At 46.3% G+C, this 22,642-nt stretch overlaps 1 protein-coding gene across 1 annotated transcript in view; it reads left to right on the top strand.

Moving 5' to 3' along the window:
• Positions 1–4,845, top strand: part of LOXHD1 (lipoxygenase homology domains 1) — a 194,840-nt gene extending 189,995 nt beyond the window's left edge. The window contains exon 40 of the mRNA XM_006034862.2: positions 3,960–4,845. Within this exon, the coding sequence (XP_006034924.1) occupies positions 3,960–4,443 (484 nt within the window). The 3' untranslated portion in view covers positions 4,444–4,845. The remainder of the gene's footprint in view (positions 1–3,959) is intronic.
• The last annotated feature ends 17,797 nt before the right edge of the window (positions 4,846–22,642 follow it).

The following is a 22,642-nucleotide window of genomic DNA, read 5'->3' as shown; positions in this document are numbered from 1 at the left end:
GCCCACGGCAGGGGATCGGACTCCATGATCTAACAGGTCCCCTCCGACCCTAAAATCTATGAATGTATGAATTCTATGAACAAGGGCCAAACACTGAGATTCAGATTCCTTCTCACATGTCATCATCAGTTGAAGGTGAGTCCTTGACATATGTCCACTATGTTTTGGGGGCCATCCACAAAAAACAAAAAAGTGTTTCTTAGCATCTGGTTTCTGCACCATCTAGTTGGCACTATGCAAGCCCAGGACCCTACTTCCAGCTTCTGCAGCCACCTCTATATGGAAAACCAGCAATTGCTCCGAACCCTGAGGACAGATTTCACAGCAGGGGTACAGTTTCAGAACTGCTAACTCCAAATACCCCAAATTCATAAGCTTGGCTTAATAATTATAGGGGTTTTTTTCCTCAAGACGATTTTTGTACTCCCTGCCTGTTGGTTTTAAGCCATTAGCATACACATGGGCCACGTTTCTGGGCCTCTCCATTGCAACTCTGATGGCCAAAAAATTAGTCTTTTTTAAGAAGAGCTCAGATTCTCACCTAATCACAATTCGGCAACCTGGGGCTTTCAGGAAAATGCCACATAGCACAACAATGTGCCCTTGTTGCCAAGAAAGCTAAAGGCATATGAGCTGCATCAGTAGGAGGATTGCCAATAGACAAAGGGAAGTGATTCTTCCCCTCTATTCAGCACTGGTGAGGCCACATCTGGAGTCCTGTGTCCAGTTGTGGCTCCCACTACAGAAAGGATGTGCAGAAATTGAAGAGAGTTCAGCGAAGCACAACAAAAATGGTTCAGGGGCTAGGGGACATGACTTATGAGGAGAGGCTGAGGGAACTGGGCGTATTTAGTCTAGAAAAGAGAAGCCTGAGTGGAGATTTAATAGCAGCCTTCAACTACCTGCAGGGGGGGTTCAGAAGAGGATGGAGCGGGACTGTTCTCAGTGGGGGCAGACAACAGAAAAAGGAGCAACGGTTTCAAGTTGCAGCAAGGGAAGTTTAAGTTGGATATTAGGAAACACTTTCTCACAAGGAGGGCAGTAAAACACTGGAACAGGTTCCCCAGAGAGGTGGTACAATCTCCATCCTTGGAAGTTTTTAAGACCCAGCTAGACAAAACTTTGGCTGGCACGATCTAGTTGGGGATGATCCTGCTTTGAGCAGGGGGTTGGGCTAGATAACCACCTGAGGTCCTTTCCAATCCTAATTTTCTATGATTCTATGATTCTTGGGAAAAAATGCAACTTTGGGTAACCTTATAGTTTGGAGAGAGTTAATCTGTCTTGTTGGGAAGTATATTCCCACCCCTGAGTATAGGCTGCAGAATGCAATCTCATTGGAATTTCTCATGTGCAGCATTTCTTTCCAAAGGAGAGAGAGTATTTCTTTGGCTTCAGAAGCTATTTGGAACATCATGAAGCTTGAAATATAGTGCTAGAACTGCAACAGCTCATCCTTTTTTATTTCATACACACACTGCAATCCAGCTGAATTCCTTCAGGGAGGACCTGCTGCAGCTTGGAGAAGGGGCAGGGGAGGAGAAAGAAAGGGGACTCATTTGGAAATGATTTGCATCATTGGAAATGAAATCCATCGTTAAAAACACAATGCTCCAACCTTTGGCTGATTGCCAGATACACGGTGATTTGTGAATATGTTACGTGCTTCCTGCACATCACCAGAGGCAGCACAATGGAGCAAAAGGCTTTTTTGGGGGGGGGTGTTTCTTAGCACCTGGTCTATATTATTTCAGTGCTTTCTCCTTTATTTGTCTTCTCACAATGGTCTGGGAGTGTTAAGGGAAGACAACAGGGGCTCCCCATCTCCTCTCATTTCCTGATCTCCCTAACTTCTTCCCACTTTCTTCCTTTCCCCAGTAATGGCAATAATTGATTAATTTTGACATGATATATGCAATGGCATGTGCAACAGTGCAGCTTTGACAAACCTAACCTCAGGATTCATTAAAGTCTTGAGGGGCAGGGAGCAGCCTCCCCTGCTATGCTCTTTGATCTCAGCCATTTAGTTCTGCCAGGGTTCAGACTCCTTTGTAGACAAACGAGATGACAAAGGGCCCAAATTCACCTTTGCCATGACCTGGAGGAGGTCAGCTTCCTCAGGAGATACTGGCTTCTCTGTCATTCAACTCATTAGATGAAGATCTTCTGAAAGAGATGCTGTAGCTCAAACAGAAGTCAAGATCATTGGCGATGCATAGGGGGTGCACGCAGGTGCATGTGCACCTGCTGAGCTTGGCGGTGCCCCCCCTGCAAAAAGCGCCACCGACACTGCCGGTGGTGCCTGTGGGCATTTGCCGCTTGCTGCTGGCTGCTGCCAATGCTGCCCGCAGCGTCTGCATGTGGTCGCTGACTGCTGGTCAGCACTTGCCACCCCTCTCCCCACTGCCGCCACCGCTGACTGCGGGAGCTCACCATGCCTCCCAGCCTCCGGGGGCATGCAGCATTCATGGTCAAGAGCTGCTGTTTGAGGTCCTGTGGCCTCTTGTAGGCAGGAGGCCAGGTTCCTCCTGGCCTTAAAGTTCCTCCTGGCCTTAAAGTTTATGAAAGCATGATTTCAAACTGACTTTGGTGGGCCCTGCTGACACCAGGGTTGAATTTGGCCCAAGGCCTCTGCCCGGAGGAGCTGTTCCGGGCAGAGGGAGCAGCACAGTATTAGAGCTTTGACCCTACTGCCCAGCTAGTTGGGCTATGGTGGCTTTAGGATCATAGGAAAGTAGGGCTGGAAGGGACCTCACAAGGTCATCTAGTCCAGTCTCCTGCTCAAGCCAGGATCATCCCTGACTAAACCGTTCCAGCCAAGTGTCTGTCTAACCTGCTCTTGAAAATTGCCAGGAATGAAGATTTCACAAGCTCTCTAGGTAGCTTCCTCCAATTCTTGATCACCCTCAGCATCAGAAACTTCTTCCTAACCTCAGCCGAAATGTCCATTGCTGCAGCCTGAAGTCATTGCTCCCAGTCCTGGCCCCTACAGCCACAAAGGAAGTTTATCTCCATTCCCTCTGTAATTGCCCTTCGGGGCTTTGAAGGCTGTTATCAAACCCACCCTCAGTCTTTGCTTTTCCAGGCACAGAACGACACAGTGTTGTGCCCCAAGGTCTCTGGAGGTCCCTGGCTTTGCTGAACCTGCAGCTGCCTCAGCAGAGGGGTTTAAGCCTTGAGACTTGTTCAGGCAGGAAGCCCCCCCAACCCCCTTCCAGTGTGATGCTACATGTAAGAGACAGCAAATCTCCGAGCACTGCTTAAAAAAGAAGGAAGCAATTTCCATCCTCTCCTGGCAAGGCCAAGTGTTTTAGCTGCTTGTCGAAAATAATGTTCAGCAAAGCGTTGGGTCTTCTGTTCAGCCAGAATTGCTTACGCCTAAAATGCCATTGGGAATAAAGACACAGCATCCTAAAAAGCCCATCAAAAATGCAAGTAAAATCAGAGTGTATAGCTGGTGTGCCAGAGCCATGCAGGGGTTTGTTACTATCTGGGGGAATTCAGATGTCACAGGACTGCTGACCTTCAAAGAAGTGTAAGGATTGATACCACGTGGCACAAGCAAAAGCCGCTCTTGGCTCAGCTTAGGATATTAAAAGTATTGCTCAGTAAGGTTGCAACTCAGGGGGGAGCTGAAGAGCTGGCAGGATAAAGAGCGGAGTTGATCCAGCTGTGACTTGAGCTTGTTTTTCATGGGGTGTAAGTAAGTTGAACTAGCTAATTGGCTTCTTCCTCTAGCTAATGTCCTGCAGCACAGCTGTTTGTGGAGATTCAGAAACCTTTGGCTTACGACCCAGCAGGGATAGATTCCTTTTGTTCCCGTTACAAGGTGGGGCAGTGTTGCAAGGACATCATGACTACGAAGTAGATGACTAACTCCCCTTCCCCTACTATCTGAGCACTTGCTGAGCAGTGCCAACGCTTGCACTGTTAACACACTCTTATCTTCCCTCTGGCAGATTCTTTTTCAGATGCAATGCAAAAATCCCGCTGCGTCACAAGAAGAGCGACTACAGAGTCTTTGAGTGTGCCAAGACCGTAGAGAGTTTCGCCAGCAAGACCCGGAGTTTGGTGCCAGTCAAATACGAGGTCATTGTGACAACCGGGTTTGAAAAAGGAGCTGGCACCGATGCCAACGTCTTTGTTACCGTCTTTGGCGTCAATGGAGATTCGGGCAAGCGGGCGCTCAAAAACAAGCTCTGGAACCTCTTTGAACGTGGCAGAACCAATAGGTTTTACCTGGAAACCCTGGACTTGGGAGAGCTGAAAAAAGTCCGGATTGAGCATGACAACAGTGGCATGGCGAGCAGCGGCTGGTTGCTGGAACGAGTGGAGATCACCAACTCAGCTACTGGAGTCAGCACAATATTCCCTTGTGGGAAGTGGCTGGATGAAAATCGAGGAGATGGTTTAATCTGGAGGGATCTGTTTCCCAGACAGTAGGCGTACGGCTGGGTAGGCAAGCGGGGCATGAGCCTTGGGAGAGGGGTGCTGGCATGGAGCTAGGGGGGAACCTCACCCTCCCATGCCTCTCCTGCTGTCCCTGCACCCTTGCACCCTTCACCATCCAGCTTCAGCAGCAGCGAGGGCATACTGACAGCAAAAAAAAGGCAGTGACATCTTTCCCACAGCAGCAAACCTCCAGCTGCTGCTGCTGCACTAACTGCCTCTGCCATCACCATCCAGGGCTTAGCACCAGCCAGTTACTCCTCTCTTCCCCGGTATGAACAGGGCCAAGCCTGCAGCCTTTGAAAGGAGCTGCAAAGAAGACTTTTCATGCTTCCCTGCAGATGCATTTTCTTATTCGTTTGTTCCACACATTTATATTGTGTTTAAATTTGTAAACCACTGTATTTTATATTTAAAGGTTTTCATTGGGAATATATGTACTGCTTGGCTTCATGTTTTATAAAGCTAATGGCACTTTTTTTATGCGTAGCTAAAACCATGAACGGCACATTTTTTTTCCTGTTTTGTGAGTATAAGATGTGAGTAGTATCTCAGTCTCCAGCCTCCTAGAAGGTGTCCTCTCCTGCACCACAGCTACCAAGGCTAAGAACAAGACTTGGACCCTGAAAAAATCAGGCTGGCTCCTTTTTTTCAAGTAATAAAGAAACTGGAAGAGAAAAGTAAGCTGCCACCTATGAGAATCTCAGTTTTGACCCACTTCTGAGTATATAATAGTAAGTATGTGTTTTATCTGGGTATACACAGGTGCATAAATACATAAAATGAAGAAGTAAAAGCAACCCCCCAGAGGTTTTCCAAGGAGAGTTTCTAGAGGGCAAGCTAACCTTGTAGCCTGGTTCTCAGTGGGTGTAAATTAGCCTAGTGATGTTGACTTTGGTGCATGAAGCAATTTACCCCAGCTGTGACGCTGGCCTCAGGCCTCAGACGTTAAGCAGAAGACAAGCTCAGCGGCTCGTACTGAAGAGCGTGATGCTTTTTGTGCAGTTCAAACGCATACATTAGCCAAACACCTTGTCAATAATCAATTCTGCTCCAGGGGAGCTGGGCCGAGTGCAAGTTGAAAGCTGTCTCCGGATAATTCTGCCCTCGCTGGCCTGCACGTCAAGCCCTTTCCATGGCAGCTGCCATTGATTTTTGCTCCTCTTAAGCATCTGCTTTTCTCAGTTTTTTTTGTTTTTCAAGCAGAAGTCGCAAGCACAGAATATGAACTGATATGCCGGTGTCTGAGTTTCACGGATACTCTTCCATGTGCCTTCTGCAGGAAAAGTACCTTTCTAAAACCCTCCAGGGAACTCTCTCCCTTCCCAGAGGAGTGATCTTAGCTCCACTGAAGTCTATGGCAAACTCCCTCCGAGGCCAGGCTTTCACCCCTAGAGTTTGCTTCAGTCGGGTGGAGGGGGCTCCTGCTTTTCCAGTTGTTTGGGGGCAAGCAGTGAGGAGACAAATTTGCAACTTTAAGGGAGCAGGAAGGGCTCTAGGCAATAGCCCATGTCCCAGAGACTGAGTCACACTACAGCACCCAGCAGGGAAGAGGTTGTATCCCACAGGCTTCTCTACCACGAGGTCCATCTCCGGTCCCGCCTCAGACTGGGGCTGCCTAAGGGCATAGCATGCAAAACTCCTGACTTGGCCCTGGGTAATTACAAGAGCAGGATGCAACCAAAGGGCGTTCAACCCAGGGTCTCATGGGGCTTTCACAAGGCCAGGGCTTTGCAGAGGCGGCAGCCTTCACTTCCACGCCCTTCCAACCAAAACCAGGAAGCTTAGGCACGTCTCCCCCACCTCTGTGCCGGGCAAAACCAACCACATCAAACGCCTTCCTGCCCTTTCCAACGGACCATCATGTCAGATGGCTCAGCTGGTCCTTGCAGGCAGGCATCTCCAGTGTTACACTCCTATGCTCTGCTCTTCCTCCTGACCGGGCAGGGGGGATAAGGAGGTAAATTAGCAGAAATTCCAGGGTTAATGATCAGTGCTTCATATGCGGCAAGGAACCACATGGGTTTGGTTTGCATCGAATTGCTGATCACGGATGAGAAAATACAAGTGGCACCTGAGGCCTGGCATCTCTTCAGATGCCACTCTGGGCTCGGGTACTTTCCCAAGCTCCCAACATTGTCTTCATTTTAACTGCGAGTGACCACAAGCACATTGTGGTGCAAGAGCTTGGTGCTGAGCTGTCTCACAGCCCAGGTAAGTACTGGGTGGACCCAATCAGTCCCTCTCTGGCTCTGCTGAATGGAAGAGCTTCAATAGAGCTTCATCCCTGTCCCCGCCATCCCCCAAAATATAATCTAGTGATTAGGGCACTGATCTGGATTTGGACATGTGTTCAACCCTGAACTCACCCATGCCAGGTGAACACGCTATCCTGCCGGCTGTGAGCTATTCTGGGGTGCAGGGTTTTTATGAATAATGCCTGCCTGAGCAGGTGGCCAGGCTTGGGCACCCACCTCCAAGAGAAGTGTCACAGTCGAGTATCCTAAGGGTAGGAGCACCCAGTGTTGGCCCATGTCCAATAGACATCATAGTCCTTTCCTCTGCTTTTCACTCCCGGCTAGCTTAGAGAGCTCCCTGCTCAGCTTGGTTAGGCTGCTAAAGATCCCTTAAGGCATCCACGTTTCTCCCTGCATTGTTTGGGGCACCTGAGTGCCTAGCTCAGGGCAGAAAATTTCACTGCATGTCAGGGCACTGATGTATCAGGCACTGTGTTGCCTACATTCACCAGGAAGTCTAGGGCAAAGCTGGGGTAGGAAGCCAGATATTGCAAGCCCTAGGGCATGCCATGACCACTGAACCTTCCTTGCTATTAAAGGAGGTGCTGCTTGCACTATATTAACTGTCTAGGGAATTGCCTGGGTCTGTATCAATGAGGTATTTTGCTTCCTGCAGTCCAGGGAGGGAGCTTGCATTTGCAATCTGCAGATATGGGCATAAAAAAAAGTCAGAGCCAAGTAAACAAGGGTGGAGATTTATAGCACATCAGCTGTTGCACACTAATGGCCTGTGTGTACGCTCTTACCTTGCAGTCTATTAGAGCGAACTCTGGCTAGTTTAGCCTGAAGAGAAAGAGGATAAATAGTGAGCCCTACATCATCATTTGCTCCAGCAGTAACCTGTGTGAATCCTAGCATGCACTAGCCCTGTCTCTGCTGTCTGTGTCAGTTAATGGGTAATTGCTTAAAATTAATTCATTTAAAAACCCTTTATGGTAAATGATGGCTTTGGAGTAGAGTGAGTTACTGAAAGCTACCTAGTAATCAACTTCATAACGGAGCAAATACTCACTTTGGGGAATAAGACTAGTAATTAACTCCTAAAAACTGTGTCTGATTGTCAGTATTCCCCAGCTACAGGCCTGTTGCTGCAAAGTGCTGAGCGCTGAAAGCAGTGGGAGCTAAGAGCTCACAAGAGGTTCAGATCTTGTGCTAGGAGTACTTGAGTCCAGAGTCTGTGCTTAATGAACACACTGTGCACTTCCCAGGACATTACATGGGGCTACAACTGGCTAGGGAACAGTTCTGCACCCCCAAATTCAATTGAAAAACTGATTTCCCTTCTACACTGAATCAAAAATCAAACACTTCCTAATGATTTCACAAGACAGAGCGGTATCTAGCCATCCGGTTTTGTATCCAGCAGGTCGGGTGTTCAAATCTCTCCTGCTCTGTCTAATGCCATGTGGACACAGTCATGGAGAACAGATCTATCGGAGAGTATTAAACACAACAGCTGGGGGCTCAACTTCAGAATTTGGATCTTCTAGGCCTTTGAACACTGGAAGCTGTAGGAGGATGGGGTAGGGAGCTGATCAAGTGAGATATGCCCTCACTCTGCCACAGTGAGAGCCAGGGTACCTAGATGGATTTCTGGTCTGACTCTCAAGGACATCTCTTGTGTGACAACCTTCCTCTCAAGCATTTTGTCAAACTCCGTATGTTTTTTGCCAGTCATTTTTTGTTTCAAGGAACTGTCCATTTTTGATCCCCACCAAAAAAGTTTCCAGCCATCTGTGCTTGGGGCACAGCGGGCAGCCTGCAGCAGTAGCCACCTCGTCCTGGGCACAGGCCAGTGTGGGGGAAAGGCAGAGGTCACGGGCTGCCAGGGCCTACACCGGGCTGCACCCATGCGAGTGGCCCTCCTCCTAAGGCCATGCGAGTGGCCCTCCTCTGGACCCTTTCCATGTTGTCCACATCCCTCCTGAAGTGCAGCGCCCAGAACTGGACGCAGTACTCCAACCGCGGCCTGACCTGACCAGTGTCACATAGAGGGGGAGCATCACCTCCTTGGACCTGCTCGTGATACATTTGTGGATGCATGACAAGGTGCGGTTGGCCTTCCTGACCGCGTCCCCACATTGGCAGCCCATGTTCATTTTGGCATCAATAATGACTCCAAGACCCTTTTCTGCCTCTGCACTGACGAGAAGGGAGTTCCCCAGCCTGTAGGTATGCTGCTGGTTCTTCCTCCCCAGGTGCAGCACCTTGCACTTGTCAGTGTTGAAACCCATCCTGTTCTCATCCGCCCACCCCTGTAACCTGTCTAGATCTAGCTGCAGCCTGTCCCTCTCCTCCAGTGTGCCCACTTCTCCCTACATTTTAGTGTCATCTGCAAATTTGAACAAGGTGCTTTTCACCCCCTTGTCCAACTCACTGGTGAAAATGTTGAACAGCACGGGCCTGAGGACCGAGCCCTGGGGAACCCCACTGCCCACATCCCTCCAGGTCGAAAATGACTCATCCACCACCACTCTCTGGGTGTGGCCCCCTCAGCCAATTTGCGACCCATCTGACTGCATAGGCATTGACACCACGGTCACCTAGCTTTTTAATGAGGATGGGGTGAGAGACAGCGTCGAAGGTCTTCCTGAAGTCCAGAAAGACTATGTCCACCGCAACACCTGCATCCAAGGCTTTTGTGACCTGGTCATAGAAGGCCACCAGGTTGGTCTGACAGGACCTGCCTTGAATGAACCCATGCTGGTTGCCCCTAAGCATGATCCCCCATGCAGGTCCCTTGCAGATGTGCTCCTGGATAATTTTCTCAAAGAGCTTCCCCAGGATCGAGGTAAGACTAACGGGCCTATAGTTTCCTGGGTCCTCCTTCCTCCCTTTTTTGAAAATGGGGACCACATTGGCCCTTTTTCAGTCCTCCGGCACCTCGCCAGAGCACCACGAGTGCTCGTAAAGCCGTGCCAGGGGTCCTTCAATGACCTCTGCTAATTCCCTCAGCACTCTGGGGTGGAGATAGTCAGGACCAGCTGATTTAAATAAGTCCAGTCCCTTCAGAAGTTCCCTGACTAGGTCCTCACTGACCCTAGGCCTGGCTGCACCTCCCCTGGGTCTGTCGGGGATCCCAGTCAGGGGATGTCCCGGTCCCTGCTTAAGAAGATGGAGGCAAAGAAATTGTTAAATTTCTCCTCACAAACACTCAAGTGCTCCCTGGGACCATCTTCATCTCTCCCAGTGAAAGCTTCAAATACTCCTTTTGCCTTTAATCTGCCTTTCCTGGATACATGGACATTGCCAGCTACCTCTTCTGCCTGTCAAAGGCCACTACCCCCATCATGGTGTCACACGTGTATAGATGAACTGATCCAGCAGAGGCTGCAGAAAGTGTTTATCCAAATCATGATGGAGGAAATGTTATGCCCTGTGTAGTATTGATAACCAGACTAGGCCTTCATATCGGTCCCTTAGGGCCTTCATATGTATGTGTCCACCCTCGTAGGAAGTTCTTCCTAATCTCCAACCTGTTTCACTTGCTGCAGCTTGCGCCCATTTCTCCTTGTCCTGCCTCCTACAGTCACGGAGAAAAGCCCATTTTCATCCTCTTTATAATCACCCTTCATTTATTTGAAGACTGCTATCAAATCCCCCTTCAGTCTTCTCTTCTTCAGACTAAATAATGCTGGTTCTCTCAGTCTTTCCTCCTAAATCTCATCTCCCAGGCCCCTAACCAGGCCACAAGAGAAGGTTGAGAGGCGACCTTGTGGCTGCCTATAAGTTCATCACGGGGGCACAGAAGGGAATTGGTGAGTATTTATTCACCAAGGCGCCCCGGGGGTTACAAGAAATAATGGCCACAAGCTAGCAGAGAGCAGATTTAGACTGGACATTAGGAAGAACTTCTTCACAGTTCGAGTGGCCAAGGTCTGGAACGGGCTCCCAAGGGAGGTGATGCTCTCCCCTACCCTGGGGGTCTTCAAGAGGAGGTTAGATAAGCATCTAGCTGGGGTCATCTAGACCCAGCACCCTTTCCTGCCTATGCAGGGGGTCGGACTCGATGATCTATTGAGGTCCCTTCCGAACCTAACATCTATGAATCTATGAATAATCATTTGTGTTGCCATTGGACTCTTTCCAAACTGCCCATGTCCTTCTTGAAGTCTGGGGCCCAGTACTGGACACAGTACTCCGCGTGAAGCACTCAAATAGTGGAAGGACTGACATTGTGTCATCTCCTCCACTGGAGATTTTCAAGACGAAGGTGGACAAGCATTGAAGAAGGAGACTGTAGGAGTCACATTCTTACATATAAGCAGAGAGTTGGACCAGATGACCCCTGAGGTCCCGTCAAACTCTATAGTGCCACAATCAATTAAAACCTATGAAATTGGCCTCCAACTGAGAGTGCACCTCCATTGTCCAGGTAAGAAATGTACCCTCAAAGCACGAATTCTAACTATAAAAAGGATGGAGGGAAAAGGTTATTTAAAAAAATGGGAAGTTTAATATGTCACCTATTTAAGTAACTTGCTCAAGATCACCCATGTAGATAGTAATAAAGCCAGGAATGGGACCAGCTCCCCTAAGTCTTGGAGAACATTGCTGGTACCAGCTCATGACAAACTCTGTGAGTTATCTGGAGGTGCTCACAGGGGCATGATATCTCCCCTACCACCCACCTTCTCAATTTTTTAATGAGTTCCCTCTAGAAGCAACCAGCCGGGGAGCATTGATTTAAAAACAAAAGCCACTTGGTGTTACAGAAGCCCCCGTGATCTCTCTCCGCTGAAAGATCTCGCAGAACTATGGGGAGCAAATGTTCTTTTAGACACTACTGTATTAACCAGAAAGTCCTCAGGAAAAGTGACATTTTCCTTTGCACTCAGGGTTTTAATAGATTTCACAATGCCTTTTATTGGGTTTGGTAATAGAGCTTATACTCTCCTTCTGTTTTTACAGTATTTTAAGGCTGTCAGTGGTAACCTAGAAAAAGAGACAAAATCTGCCCAATCAGCCTATGAAATGGGAGGAGAGAGACTGGAGCTCCAGCACCTGCCTCTAGCTTTGGCTCCATTTTATCTAGTAATTGTTCGATTTCAAAGCAGGGTAGGCCTAGGCGGGTGCCCTAACCACTAGGTTATGGACCTATGTTGCATCTTGTATCCTCTCTCTGGTCTAATGAATCTTGAAGGCTCAGTGACTCGGCATCAGCAGAAGGGGCAGAGAGTGCCTCAACCTAGAACAGCTTTACCAACTTTGGCCCTTGATCTAATTAGCAAATTCTCTCTTCAGCTATAAAGGAGCCATTGGTACCATATAAACAAATAACATAAATAAAATACTTTGTTTGCAAATATCTAGTTGATCTGATCAAAGATATCACCTTTTCCATGAGTTTTGATTCCATTGGTACCATCACACTAGTCAACTTCATGTTACCAATGAAAAAGGTTTTTTTTCCTCCATTGCAATTTCCAACACTGTAAGGATTGCAAAATTCCCAAGAGCTGTGGAAGGGTCCCATCTTCATATATCCGGGTATGAGCTCCAATCGCCAGTGAATTAAGGTGCAGAAAATACTTACCTTGCAAATGATAATTAGAGGCTGACCTGTCCCTAGGCAATCTTCCACCTTCCTTTGAAGCATCTGGCACTGTCTCACCATCAGTGGGACAGTGTGGGCTTTCTAGAGCACTGAAAATCCATAGCTTATGTGATCCTTTCCTAGCACCCAAAGATACTTCTCCAAACCATTCATCTATCGTTCACCTTTGCTTATGAAAAGCCCAAGCTCAGAACTGCAGGGGAACTGGCAATTGGGAGTGAAGTAAATGGAGGAACTGGTACAGCACTTTTCCCTTCACCCCTCAGCCACCCATTCATTATGCCTGGTTCTAGCCCAGGCCAGTCTGTCCACACCATGATGACCTCTAGATTTGTCCAAAGACTTGGGGAAGAAAATGTCTCATTAGGTCACCGACCGCAAAAATTCACCAGTAGTTCTTACACTTCCATTTTAGCACATTGATCAGAAATGGGGTCCACGCTACACTGCTGTTGACACACAATGCATCCCTCCTGCTCCTGTGGACAGAAAGGATCACATTCAGGTTTTGACCGTGTCAAGCCAGGGTCACAGCAGCTACAAACTCCTGACAATATTTCTCCAATAAAAAGCCAATGGGGACTACACTAATACCTCTGGTCACCAATTGTGCTCTGCCCAAGGGAGATAATTGTTAGGGAGAAGGGTGGAAAGTAACATTTCTTGCTTGATTTCTATCAAACAAAACTCTTCCTCTTCTCCAGGGAGCCATTCTGTTGCTACAATAATGAATGCTATGAATGTAATAAGGTTAAGTGGGATTTGCATTATGCTGCTAATGTGAATGCATTGTTGGCATAGCGGACATGTTATGGGAACAGATCCTGAGCTGGCCAAGCCTGCCAGAGCTCCACTGACTTCAACAGAGCCGCATCGGTTTATACCAGGTGAGAATCCACCGTCTGGAGCTGTAAATCCAGCAGACATGTACCTTTTGCTCACAGCGGTCACCATTTTGAATTCTAATTATTTGCTACTTACTACTGACTGGCAGTCGAACTACTGCGTGTTTTGACTCTGGAACCTGAACAGCTGAATATTACAGATTCAATGCCCACGTTGCTAGTTACTTGGCAATGAAAGAAATCTACCCAATTTGTCCCGGGCTAGCATTGCTTGCGTTCTGCGTAGCTAATACATCCTCGGTGGTACTCAGGTTTGGAATGGTGCAAGTCTTTGGAAATGAAAATCAGTTTAAATTTTAAAAAATCATTGCACCCGACAGGTTCTTTAGGCTACCTCCAGGGTTGTAGTGGTTGCAACTACTTGCTCTGCTACTCAGACAAAAGGACCATAATTAACCTTAAACATCTATGGAAATGGGTGCAAAAATGTTATGCTGTTTTCTTTGTGGTTACTTTTTATACTGGTGCAAGAGCATAGACGAAGGCAAAAACCGGGCAGAATCTGTGTTCATACTGACATTGTGTGAACTGGCCCCTTTCATCAGCAAAATTTTAAAAAATGGTGACTTAAAGGCCCAAACTCATCTTAGATACCAACTCAAAAGATTTCATAGACTCTACGTTTGAGTTATGGATTGGGTGACAATAGTTACTATTCAACATGAAGAAGGGTTACTCTACAAGAAGCCAGAGTGAAATCAAAGCTGCTAGTGAGAGCGAATGTGGATACTGGAATTCGCCCTATCTCTGAGAACAGAACGAGCTGCAACACTTTCCCCCAGACCACGTCCTTGTTACTATATGCTGCTATCAAGCAGCAGCATATTATCAGATCTCCAGTTAAAAGCAGCATAGCCTATGTTTGGTTACCGAGGTTTCAAAGAGAGAACGATTGTGATCTAGAGCTCTCCCCGTTCTATTACCCTTTTGAAGGACATCAGCAAGATCTCTGTAGAGCAAGTGAGACTTCCAGCGTGGGCACCAGGAGACTGTTTCAGCTACTTTCTGGTAGCAAGCTTAAAAATCACCTCTGGTGAAAGCTGTGGGTTTCGTATAGCTTGAAAATCCTCATGCTTCTAGGAAAAACTGACAGCCCAGGAACAGAAAGAGGGAAGAGATCAGTAGTCCCAGGTAATATAAGAATGGATCCATGGAGACACACAGCTGCTTCTTTCCATGATAAACTCAGAATAGTAATGCAGTCAGTAGAGCTGTGGCTGGGCATAGTTCTGGGGGTCAAGGCTGTAACCAGAGGTGATTTCCTCTTGTAAATAAACCATAAACCCTATCTTTAGCTCCCACAGTCTTCCCCTTTAGAGCAGTAGGATTCTCTAACCAGAAGGTGATATGTGCTGCAATCTGTTCAACCTGTTTGGGTTTGGTGACCTGTTGTTATCAGATGATACATTTTTAATAGCTCCCATCAAGATCTGTGAGCTATCCACTCCTCAGCAAAAGGCAGACAGATTATATACCATTCAAACTAATTTATCTGGTAAATTATACCCTACTGAATACCACAGAGAGGCACACATGCCTTGTTTGAGTTAGGGTCCCTCCTTTTTTCATACATACCTGTGCCAGTTCTTGTGAAGTGGTCTGCATATCCTTGCTGGAGGGAAGCTAGTAGAAAATAATGGCCTTCAGCTGCAAAGTGAGATACCGTGGGGGTTAGCTACCTGCACTTTGCTAGGAGACACAGATGCTCATGTTGTCTGGGGTGGGCCCCTCCACTTCTAATCCCCTTTGCTGCCTTCTCAATAGGAAGGGATTCTCTCAATAACACTTGCTGAAGGCTTCATCAGGAGACCTGATTGGCTACTGTGAGTTTGTGCCATTACAGAGTTAAGCTTGTGTAGTGCTTCTTCACAGGCCCAGATCCAGGGGTGCGGAGGTGCAGTGGTGCAGTTGTGCCCCTGCCCCTTTGATTCCTGCCCTACCCAAAGTTTAAAACCAACTGTCTAGCTATGACAGCAGTATTTCTATTCAGGCAGCAGCGAGGGAGTCAACTGTCCTCATGACTCATTATCATCTACCCAATGCCTTCTGAACTCTTCGGCTAGGAACAAACATTCAAAAAGCCTGAGCCTGAATTGATTTTATCTTTTCAGGTTAGTCTAACCTGGCTAGGCTGAACCACTTTGTAACCGTGAAGACATCCCCTCTGGACTGAAGAAATACCAGCACATCTCTGCAGTGACTCAGGCTGAAGCCAGGAGGTGCTAAAGCAGCCCCCCCTTCCCTTCCACAATGCTGAGCTGAGGGGTGTGTGGCCAGACCCTGGCAGGATGCTCTCATTAGGGAGAGGTTCCCCCACATCCTGACCAGCCCAGCAGGGAATTGATAACACAGTGTTTATCACCCCTAACTCAGTGCTTATCACCCCATTAAGAGGGGGCCAGCCCTGTTGTGGAGCAGAGAGCCCCGCCAGCTCAGAGAGCATGCCAGGATGCTGGGGGAGTCTGATTTAACTTAAACCAGCAAGGGGTCTGGGACAGACATTGTATAATGACTCAAATCAGTTAAGTCTGATACTACATCCAACCAGGTTTATCTCAAACCGGTTTCAACCATTTCAAACTGGTTTACGTGCATTGAACATCTGCTCTGTTATGGGTTTAAACAAGTTTCTGATCTCTTAAACTGGTTTATGTGTAATGTCTGTCCCTAGCCTTCATTACTCAGGCAATAACGGCCTTTCTCCTTTTTAAGGGTCTTGAAGTTCCACTTGTAATGTACTGTGAAAGTTAATTGCAATATAAATGTGTGACAGTGGGAAGAGGTGCTTTGCTATCTGAACTGAACTGTAAAAACTGTGCTGGCTGTATGAAAACTACAGCTTCTGGATACCTTGGGAGATGAGAGATAAGAGAAGAAAACCAGAAGCAGCAGAAAGTGCAGGAGCAGCGGCTGAATGCCGGGGAAACTGCAGCAGAACAGACACGGCGACAGAGGATAGTGCAGCCAGAGACTTGGAAGAAGTCGCCGAACCAGGACTGCTGAACTGTAGCAGCAGAACTTGGATGTGCACATGGCAGTTGCACGCTCTCAGGACTGGAGGCTGGTTTGGGGCACCTCCAGAGGTTCGGGAGGGTACCAGGGTCTTTGAGTGAAGGTGCCACAGTGTTAGTGCTTGTTATCTGTTATTTAGCTGTTCAGTGTATGTACTTTAATGTTAATGCGTATCTATTTGTATTTGTTTATCTCTTCCTAACCTATTGGCTTCTGACCCTGATCCCCAATATTTTCTGTATAAAATTGGGAATTCGTCTTTCTGTGCCAGTGTCCAGGGTTGCGGGGTGCAGTACACACTAATCAAGCTATCCTCTCTTCTGCAATTCAGCTGTCTATTAGTGGCTCGTGGGAATGTAGCTCTTATTTCACAGCCCTGCAGACTATCTTTAACTCGAGCTAAAAACATTAACTCAGGCATGGAAATGTTACTCAGGTGTGAAAATAGCTTTCAGTGAAGCATTTGATGCGCTGTCAAGATGCTCAAGAAGGCTAGATTTTGTTTTACGAATCTCAAAAGGAGATGTACACCTAATTTTAATGACTACAGGACTTATCAAAATATCTTTTGATTTTTTTTTTGGTCTGGTTTGTTGTGTTTTTAATATCTGATATAGCAAATGAATATACATTCCAATAAAGTTCTATTTGGTTTTGCTTCAGTATTAAACTGACTAATAGCCCTAGACCCCCTAGTATATTAGTAAAACTTCTAGTTTCTTTTTAACTGGAGAAAAGTATATATTATGGTATATGTAATGATACCCCATGCTACCTGCACCCTTTTCAAAATCCTAGATCCGCCCATGTTTCATCACCAGCCTTGATGTCTCTCTAGCCCTTTCACAGGGCAAGAGTAAGGTGCGGTAGGCAGAAGGGAGTTCAAGAAGCTTTAGGAGACATGGGACAGTGCTGAGTACCACCTGCCTGCCAGGACCCAAGACTTGGCTAGTTCTTCAGATGAAAGAAGCACATTGCCTAAATAGCCATGTTGTGATTTGGACAGGACTAGAGTAGTACCAGCAAGCTTTTTAATGTGGCCTACCAAGGAAACAAAGTTGAGTGCATGACCCCCTCTGAGTCTGCAGCACTCCTCAGTGGGCTGAAAATGTAAAGAAATTTTGTCTCAGAAGTATTAGGAAAGTCATCTTCTCTGGATCAGCCAAAGGCTAATGTGTAGGCACCCTACGTGATGCAGAGGGAGAATGAGATCAGCACACTGAGTGGGGAGGCGCCTATGCTTGCCAGCTGGAAATGTTGAGGACAATTTTGTCTGAAATCCTACTCTATGACACAGGCACCATGCTCTGGGCTGCAGGAAAGTGCCTTCTTTTATGTTGAGCAGGTGGGGCTGCATCTTCAAAAGGACTGGGATGCCTAAGTGCTACCCAAATCCAGAATTTCAATCCTAAATGTGCTAAAAGGACCCCATCCACTTGGGGCTCGATGACGGGGCCCCCCCCCCCCCCCCCCAACACCCTGTTGAAGCTGAGAGACAGGGAAGCTTAGACTGCAAGATTCATGGGGTAGCCAGAGAGCACATAAGAAGGAGCATGATGTTATAGCCCAGTGGGAAGGGCAGCCCCCCAGCCCTGGCTCCGTGGGCTATTAGCATTTTGCATTAAATGGATCAAGTGACCAGTGGTCCCGACACTAAGCTTTCCACTCTACAGGACCTGGGAATACTCAACTGTCATAAAAGGATATGCAGAATTGAAGCCTCATCCAGAACTTACTGACTTCACTGCAAAGTCTCCCAAGAATTTGCTTCACTGGGCTTTGGCCCAGGACTCAAATGCAGAGATAACATTAGTTGCCAGTAGAAATATAGCAGCTGTTTAACAGAGTGCAAAAGTCTTCACTGTTGTAGGAGAGAAATTAAAGCTACAGCACAGGGGGCGAAGAGGTTTTAAAAAACCCTTAAAAAACTCTATTGCCCTAGATAACCATAAAAACAAGAAGTTCCACTTGGATCAGGGTTGTAGTTAGCAATGCAATTCATTTTATTAGTTATAAATAAAGTACAAAAAATCCACCAAAAGTGAATCTAAGCATTTACACAATTTCTAATGTCTCTTCATTTCTCCGATGCACTATTGCTTTAATATTAATAATAAATATTTTTCTAGCTTTCTTCTATAAAATAGTCTATGTAGCAAAATGTTGCACAGCACAACAGAACAGCAGTAGGATTACAAAAACGTGGATAATCCTTTCACTTGCCCATGCCATTAAAGGACAGGGTTTTGTTTTTTGTTTGCCAGCTTTTTTTTTTTTTTTTTTTGCTCTTTTAGTTTTCCCCATGGTGTTGGTGCCTTTAGAGGAAAAGAAAACAATCAACCAAGCTCACACCACATAGCCACATTCCAGTAGCAAGCGTTAAAGAGCAGTGAGAAAGAGATAGACACGTCTTAATCACATACAAGACAAAAACCAGCCAGCTAAGCAGCACCTTAAGAGGACAAGAAAAAAAAAAAGGAGCAGAATAAGGTATCTCATGTTTGCGCTCTCCTGTCCAAATTAAAGCTACATCTGAATTATTATTAGGGAAAAGGTTGACTGTAGATCCCATTTACCCATTTGTTTCTCGCTGACATATTTCAGCCCCTTTTCCTGTGGCTGTAGCAGCCCAACGTTACCGTTTCGCACCAATTCTTTCCGTCGTCTTGAGCAATAAGTGCACTCACTGCTGTAGCCCCCTTCCCAACCACCGTTCATGGCCCTGCTGTGGCAGCTGAACTGTCCCGTAAGCACAGGCTGTTCATGGCTTTGCTGAGTCCTCACCTGGGCAGTCTGCAGGGCTGGAGCAGGTCGAGCTGCACCGAATCCTTATCAGGGAAAGGAAAGTGCTACTGGTTTTGACTGGCGATTGTGCAGGGGACGGGAAGGGGGTGCGGGTGCATTTCACAGCAGGCTTAGACACGGGGTAGCCTCCCCAAGGCAGATCCATCATTCCTAATTCAAATGGGGAAGAGCTTCTTAGCAAACAAATGCATTTGCCGGAAAAAAAACCATATCAGTTCCATCAGGACTGACACCATTCATGAATCTGGCAAAAACTTTTAGCTGAAGAAAAAGAATGGAAAAGAATCCAAAATTTAAAAAGGTGAAACATTTCGTTTTTGAAACAAAGTGTTTTGACTTCTCATGTGGAAATGGGCAACTTTTCGTTGAAATACTGCTCTACATTTTTTTAAAAGCTTCTAAAAAGGGTTAAATCCTCCCCAAACATCACAACCTGGGTCCAACAAAACATTTCAGGTTGACCTGAAACAACATTTCTCAGGATTTCTGTTTTGAGTTTAGCCCAAAAGCATTTCTCTTTCCTGAACCAAAGAGCTTGGTCCAGTCCTGATTTCACGAGCATCCAGTGTGGGCAGGGGTCTCAAGAGCACAATCCTAAGCCAAACTTTCAACCCCAAAATAGCTGAACTGATTAGGCTGAGTTATCCCTAAGGAATACAGGTCTCAAATGCCTTTAAGAAAGCCCCTAATTATCTTTAATGCAGCTGGTAGGTGTGAGGTTTTTTCCCCTACTGGCTCCCATTGAAGAGTCAATGTTTGTCAGCATTTACTACCATTCCCTTCTCTGCACAGACCAAGAGGGATGTGGTGAAACTGCTGGCAATTTTTCCCCTTTTAACAGCTTGCATTCTGCATCTGTTTTCTGGCTGACCTGTATCCAATGTTTCTGGCTAATGTTTTTGGATGTAAAGGTTTCTCTTTTGCCCTAGCAAAACTGGCACTTACTGTAATTAAGTGAATTGTGGCCATTGAGCCACCTGAATCTGGATGCAAATATTCTTTCCAACGTTTAAGGTATGGGGGCAGATCTCAGCCCAAGTGCAGGGGGACTGGCCCTGATGATCTGCAAGGATCTTCCAGTGCTACGAAACTGAAAAAAGTCATCCAGTTTGGGCTAAGCAGACAATGGCTTTAGCACTGGTTTTTATTCAGCCTCTTTTGTCAAGAGACTCAACCACTTGAGCTATGATAGCACTGTCCAATGTTTGAAGAGCCGTAATAAAGGTCTTTATTAGATGCCTAATGTGGATGAAATTTTCAAGAAAACGGCCATTAAGCTACAAAACCACTGGGTCCTTTTCTCCCAAACCCAAGCTCTGCTGAAGCTAGCTGCAAAACACTCACTGACTTTCTTTAACGGGACACTGATGTCAGGGGCTTTGAGAATGTGATTGAGGAAAAGCATTGTGAAAATGCCTGCTGAAATTGTGGTATTAGGACACACCCAGGATGCTTTTGATAGGGAGAAAATAAAATGGGAAGGGGACTGTGAATACACCCTGGCCTATGCTGCTTTTGGCACAAAGGTGCTTGCCTCCAGCTTGGTTGCTAAGGGCTATGGTAATACAAAATATAATCATCATTTTTATGGTATTAGGGACTAATCGTTCCCTGGGGTCTACAGGCAATATATAACTGTGCTGGGCTCTGAGCTCATAAGCCGCAGCTCTGCTCTGAACAATAATACAGTAAAATTACAGGGGGAAAGTTTACCTTCTACTCCAGGTCTTTTCTACATTCGGCATAGAAACAGCTGATGTTTCTGTGCAATGGTCCTTCCACCCAGTCCAGCTTGCCCAGTGCCCTAGTCTGTTTGGCAGACTGGGGCACAGTCGACGAAGGGGCTCCAGCCCCAGAGTGCCTTCAGGACCTCATCAGCAGCCTGATGCCACAGCAAAACCACCAAGTGGTATGTTCAAAAAGCATCTATAATAAATAAGCACTCCAATTCCACCTACAAGTTCAGCTGGGAAATAATGGAAATACGGACAGAGCATCTCCTGTTATGGGTCAGGTCTCAGGCCCATTGCTATTCTGCTCCCCATGATGACCTCCAGCTGAAGTTATCAACTTCAAGAAACTCCCACATGTGGGATTCACCAAAAGACTAGAGCCTGCCCTTAAATTCTTGGTTTTACTACCTTGGAGAGAGAAACTGAGCAACTTGCCTTATTTGTCCCCTCTGAAATGCTTAGCAGGTCAGATCCATAGCATGCTGGACAGACGACCACCCACAAATGCAGATATACCTCATACAGGAGAGACAGAGAAAGAGAAGGCCACAAAAGGTTAGCTTACAGGGAAGGGTATAGCCAAGGCCAGACTGATCGCTCAGAAAGTGGTCGCTATGAAAAAACAATCTCTGTGCCCATTTCCCCTCCCAGCATCTCTTACCAATTTAGAGCTTAAGCAATTTGGACCAGAGTATCTTCCACTATACATATGTACAGCTCCAGACACAACTGAAGTCCGATTTCCATTGGGGACTACCATGAGACACCACCATCATGCAGATAATGCCAGCAGCCTCCATACCACTGCATCGGAGACAGAGCTCTCTCCGTTCAGCAGTGCTGTTCTTACTCCTGCAAGTATTACCGCACCTTCAACAGGTCCATCCACGAGAAAAAGGGCTGCAGAAATGGCTGGTGGCTCAGATACACGTGTGTAATTACATATAAGGGCACATACTGACTTTTAATAACAACCACTTGGGATGAATATGGACTGTACAGGCTCATTTGCTAAAGGGGATAATTGCACCAAGGTGATTTGCTCTCAAATCCTAGGTCTACATTTTGTTACAATAGTCCCAAACCAGCCAGCCTTCTGAGCAGGGAACTCACAATTCATTACTTAGTCGGGTTTGTGGCATCAAACCCTATTTTTTTGGTTCTCTAGAGTGCTATTCACACCTCCTCCAATGCATAAAGGCATGAGTGAAAGGATCACCAGAGTTTGCTTATGAGTGCAAATAATATTTATATATATGTGCTAAACACAGTCACTATATTGCAGTTTTCCACTATGTCACAGCATACAGAATCAAAGGTTTGCATTTTTATGGAATGTATCCAAGGTAACAGCACCACAGTAATACAGTTTGTAATCACACACCCTGATTTTTTTTTTGACAAGATAAGCGTTTTTCCCCCACACCCCAAGTTTAAGTTTTTTTAAAGTACCAACGCATGCAAAGCATTCCATTCCCAGAAACAATGCAAAAATGAGGTAATAGGAGTAATAAAAAAAATTAGTATTAATTTCTAAATAAATAAATTATAATTAAAAATGCAAAAAACAACTATAAAAATAATTAAATAAGAACCCACAATATCTACAAGTTAGTCATAAATTATGATTGTTAAATATAAGGCATTTAAACTCACAAAACCCTGTAAACTATCAATGTCTTATTTCTAGAGATATTTCTGTTTTGTTTTTAAATCAAATCTCATTCTACTCATAGAAATTATTTAAAACTGGAGGGAACCTGACACACCAAATGCAACTTCAAGCATTACAAGCTCTCGCGCGCGACTACATCACTCATTCACACAAGACCACGGGAGTTTGGTGCTTACTTCACCGTTTTAAAAACTGTGCTTGTTCATTAG

Source organism: Alligator sinensis, unplaced genomic scaffold, assembly GCF_000455745.1.
Source record: "Alligator sinensis unplaced genomic scaffold, ASM45574v1 scaffold518_2, whole genome shotgun sequence".
NCBI classification, from domain to species: Eukaryota; Metazoa; Chordata; order Crocodylia; family Alligatoridae; genus Alligator; species Alligator sinensis.
This window is presented reverse-complemented; position numbering and strand designations above follow the sequence as displayed.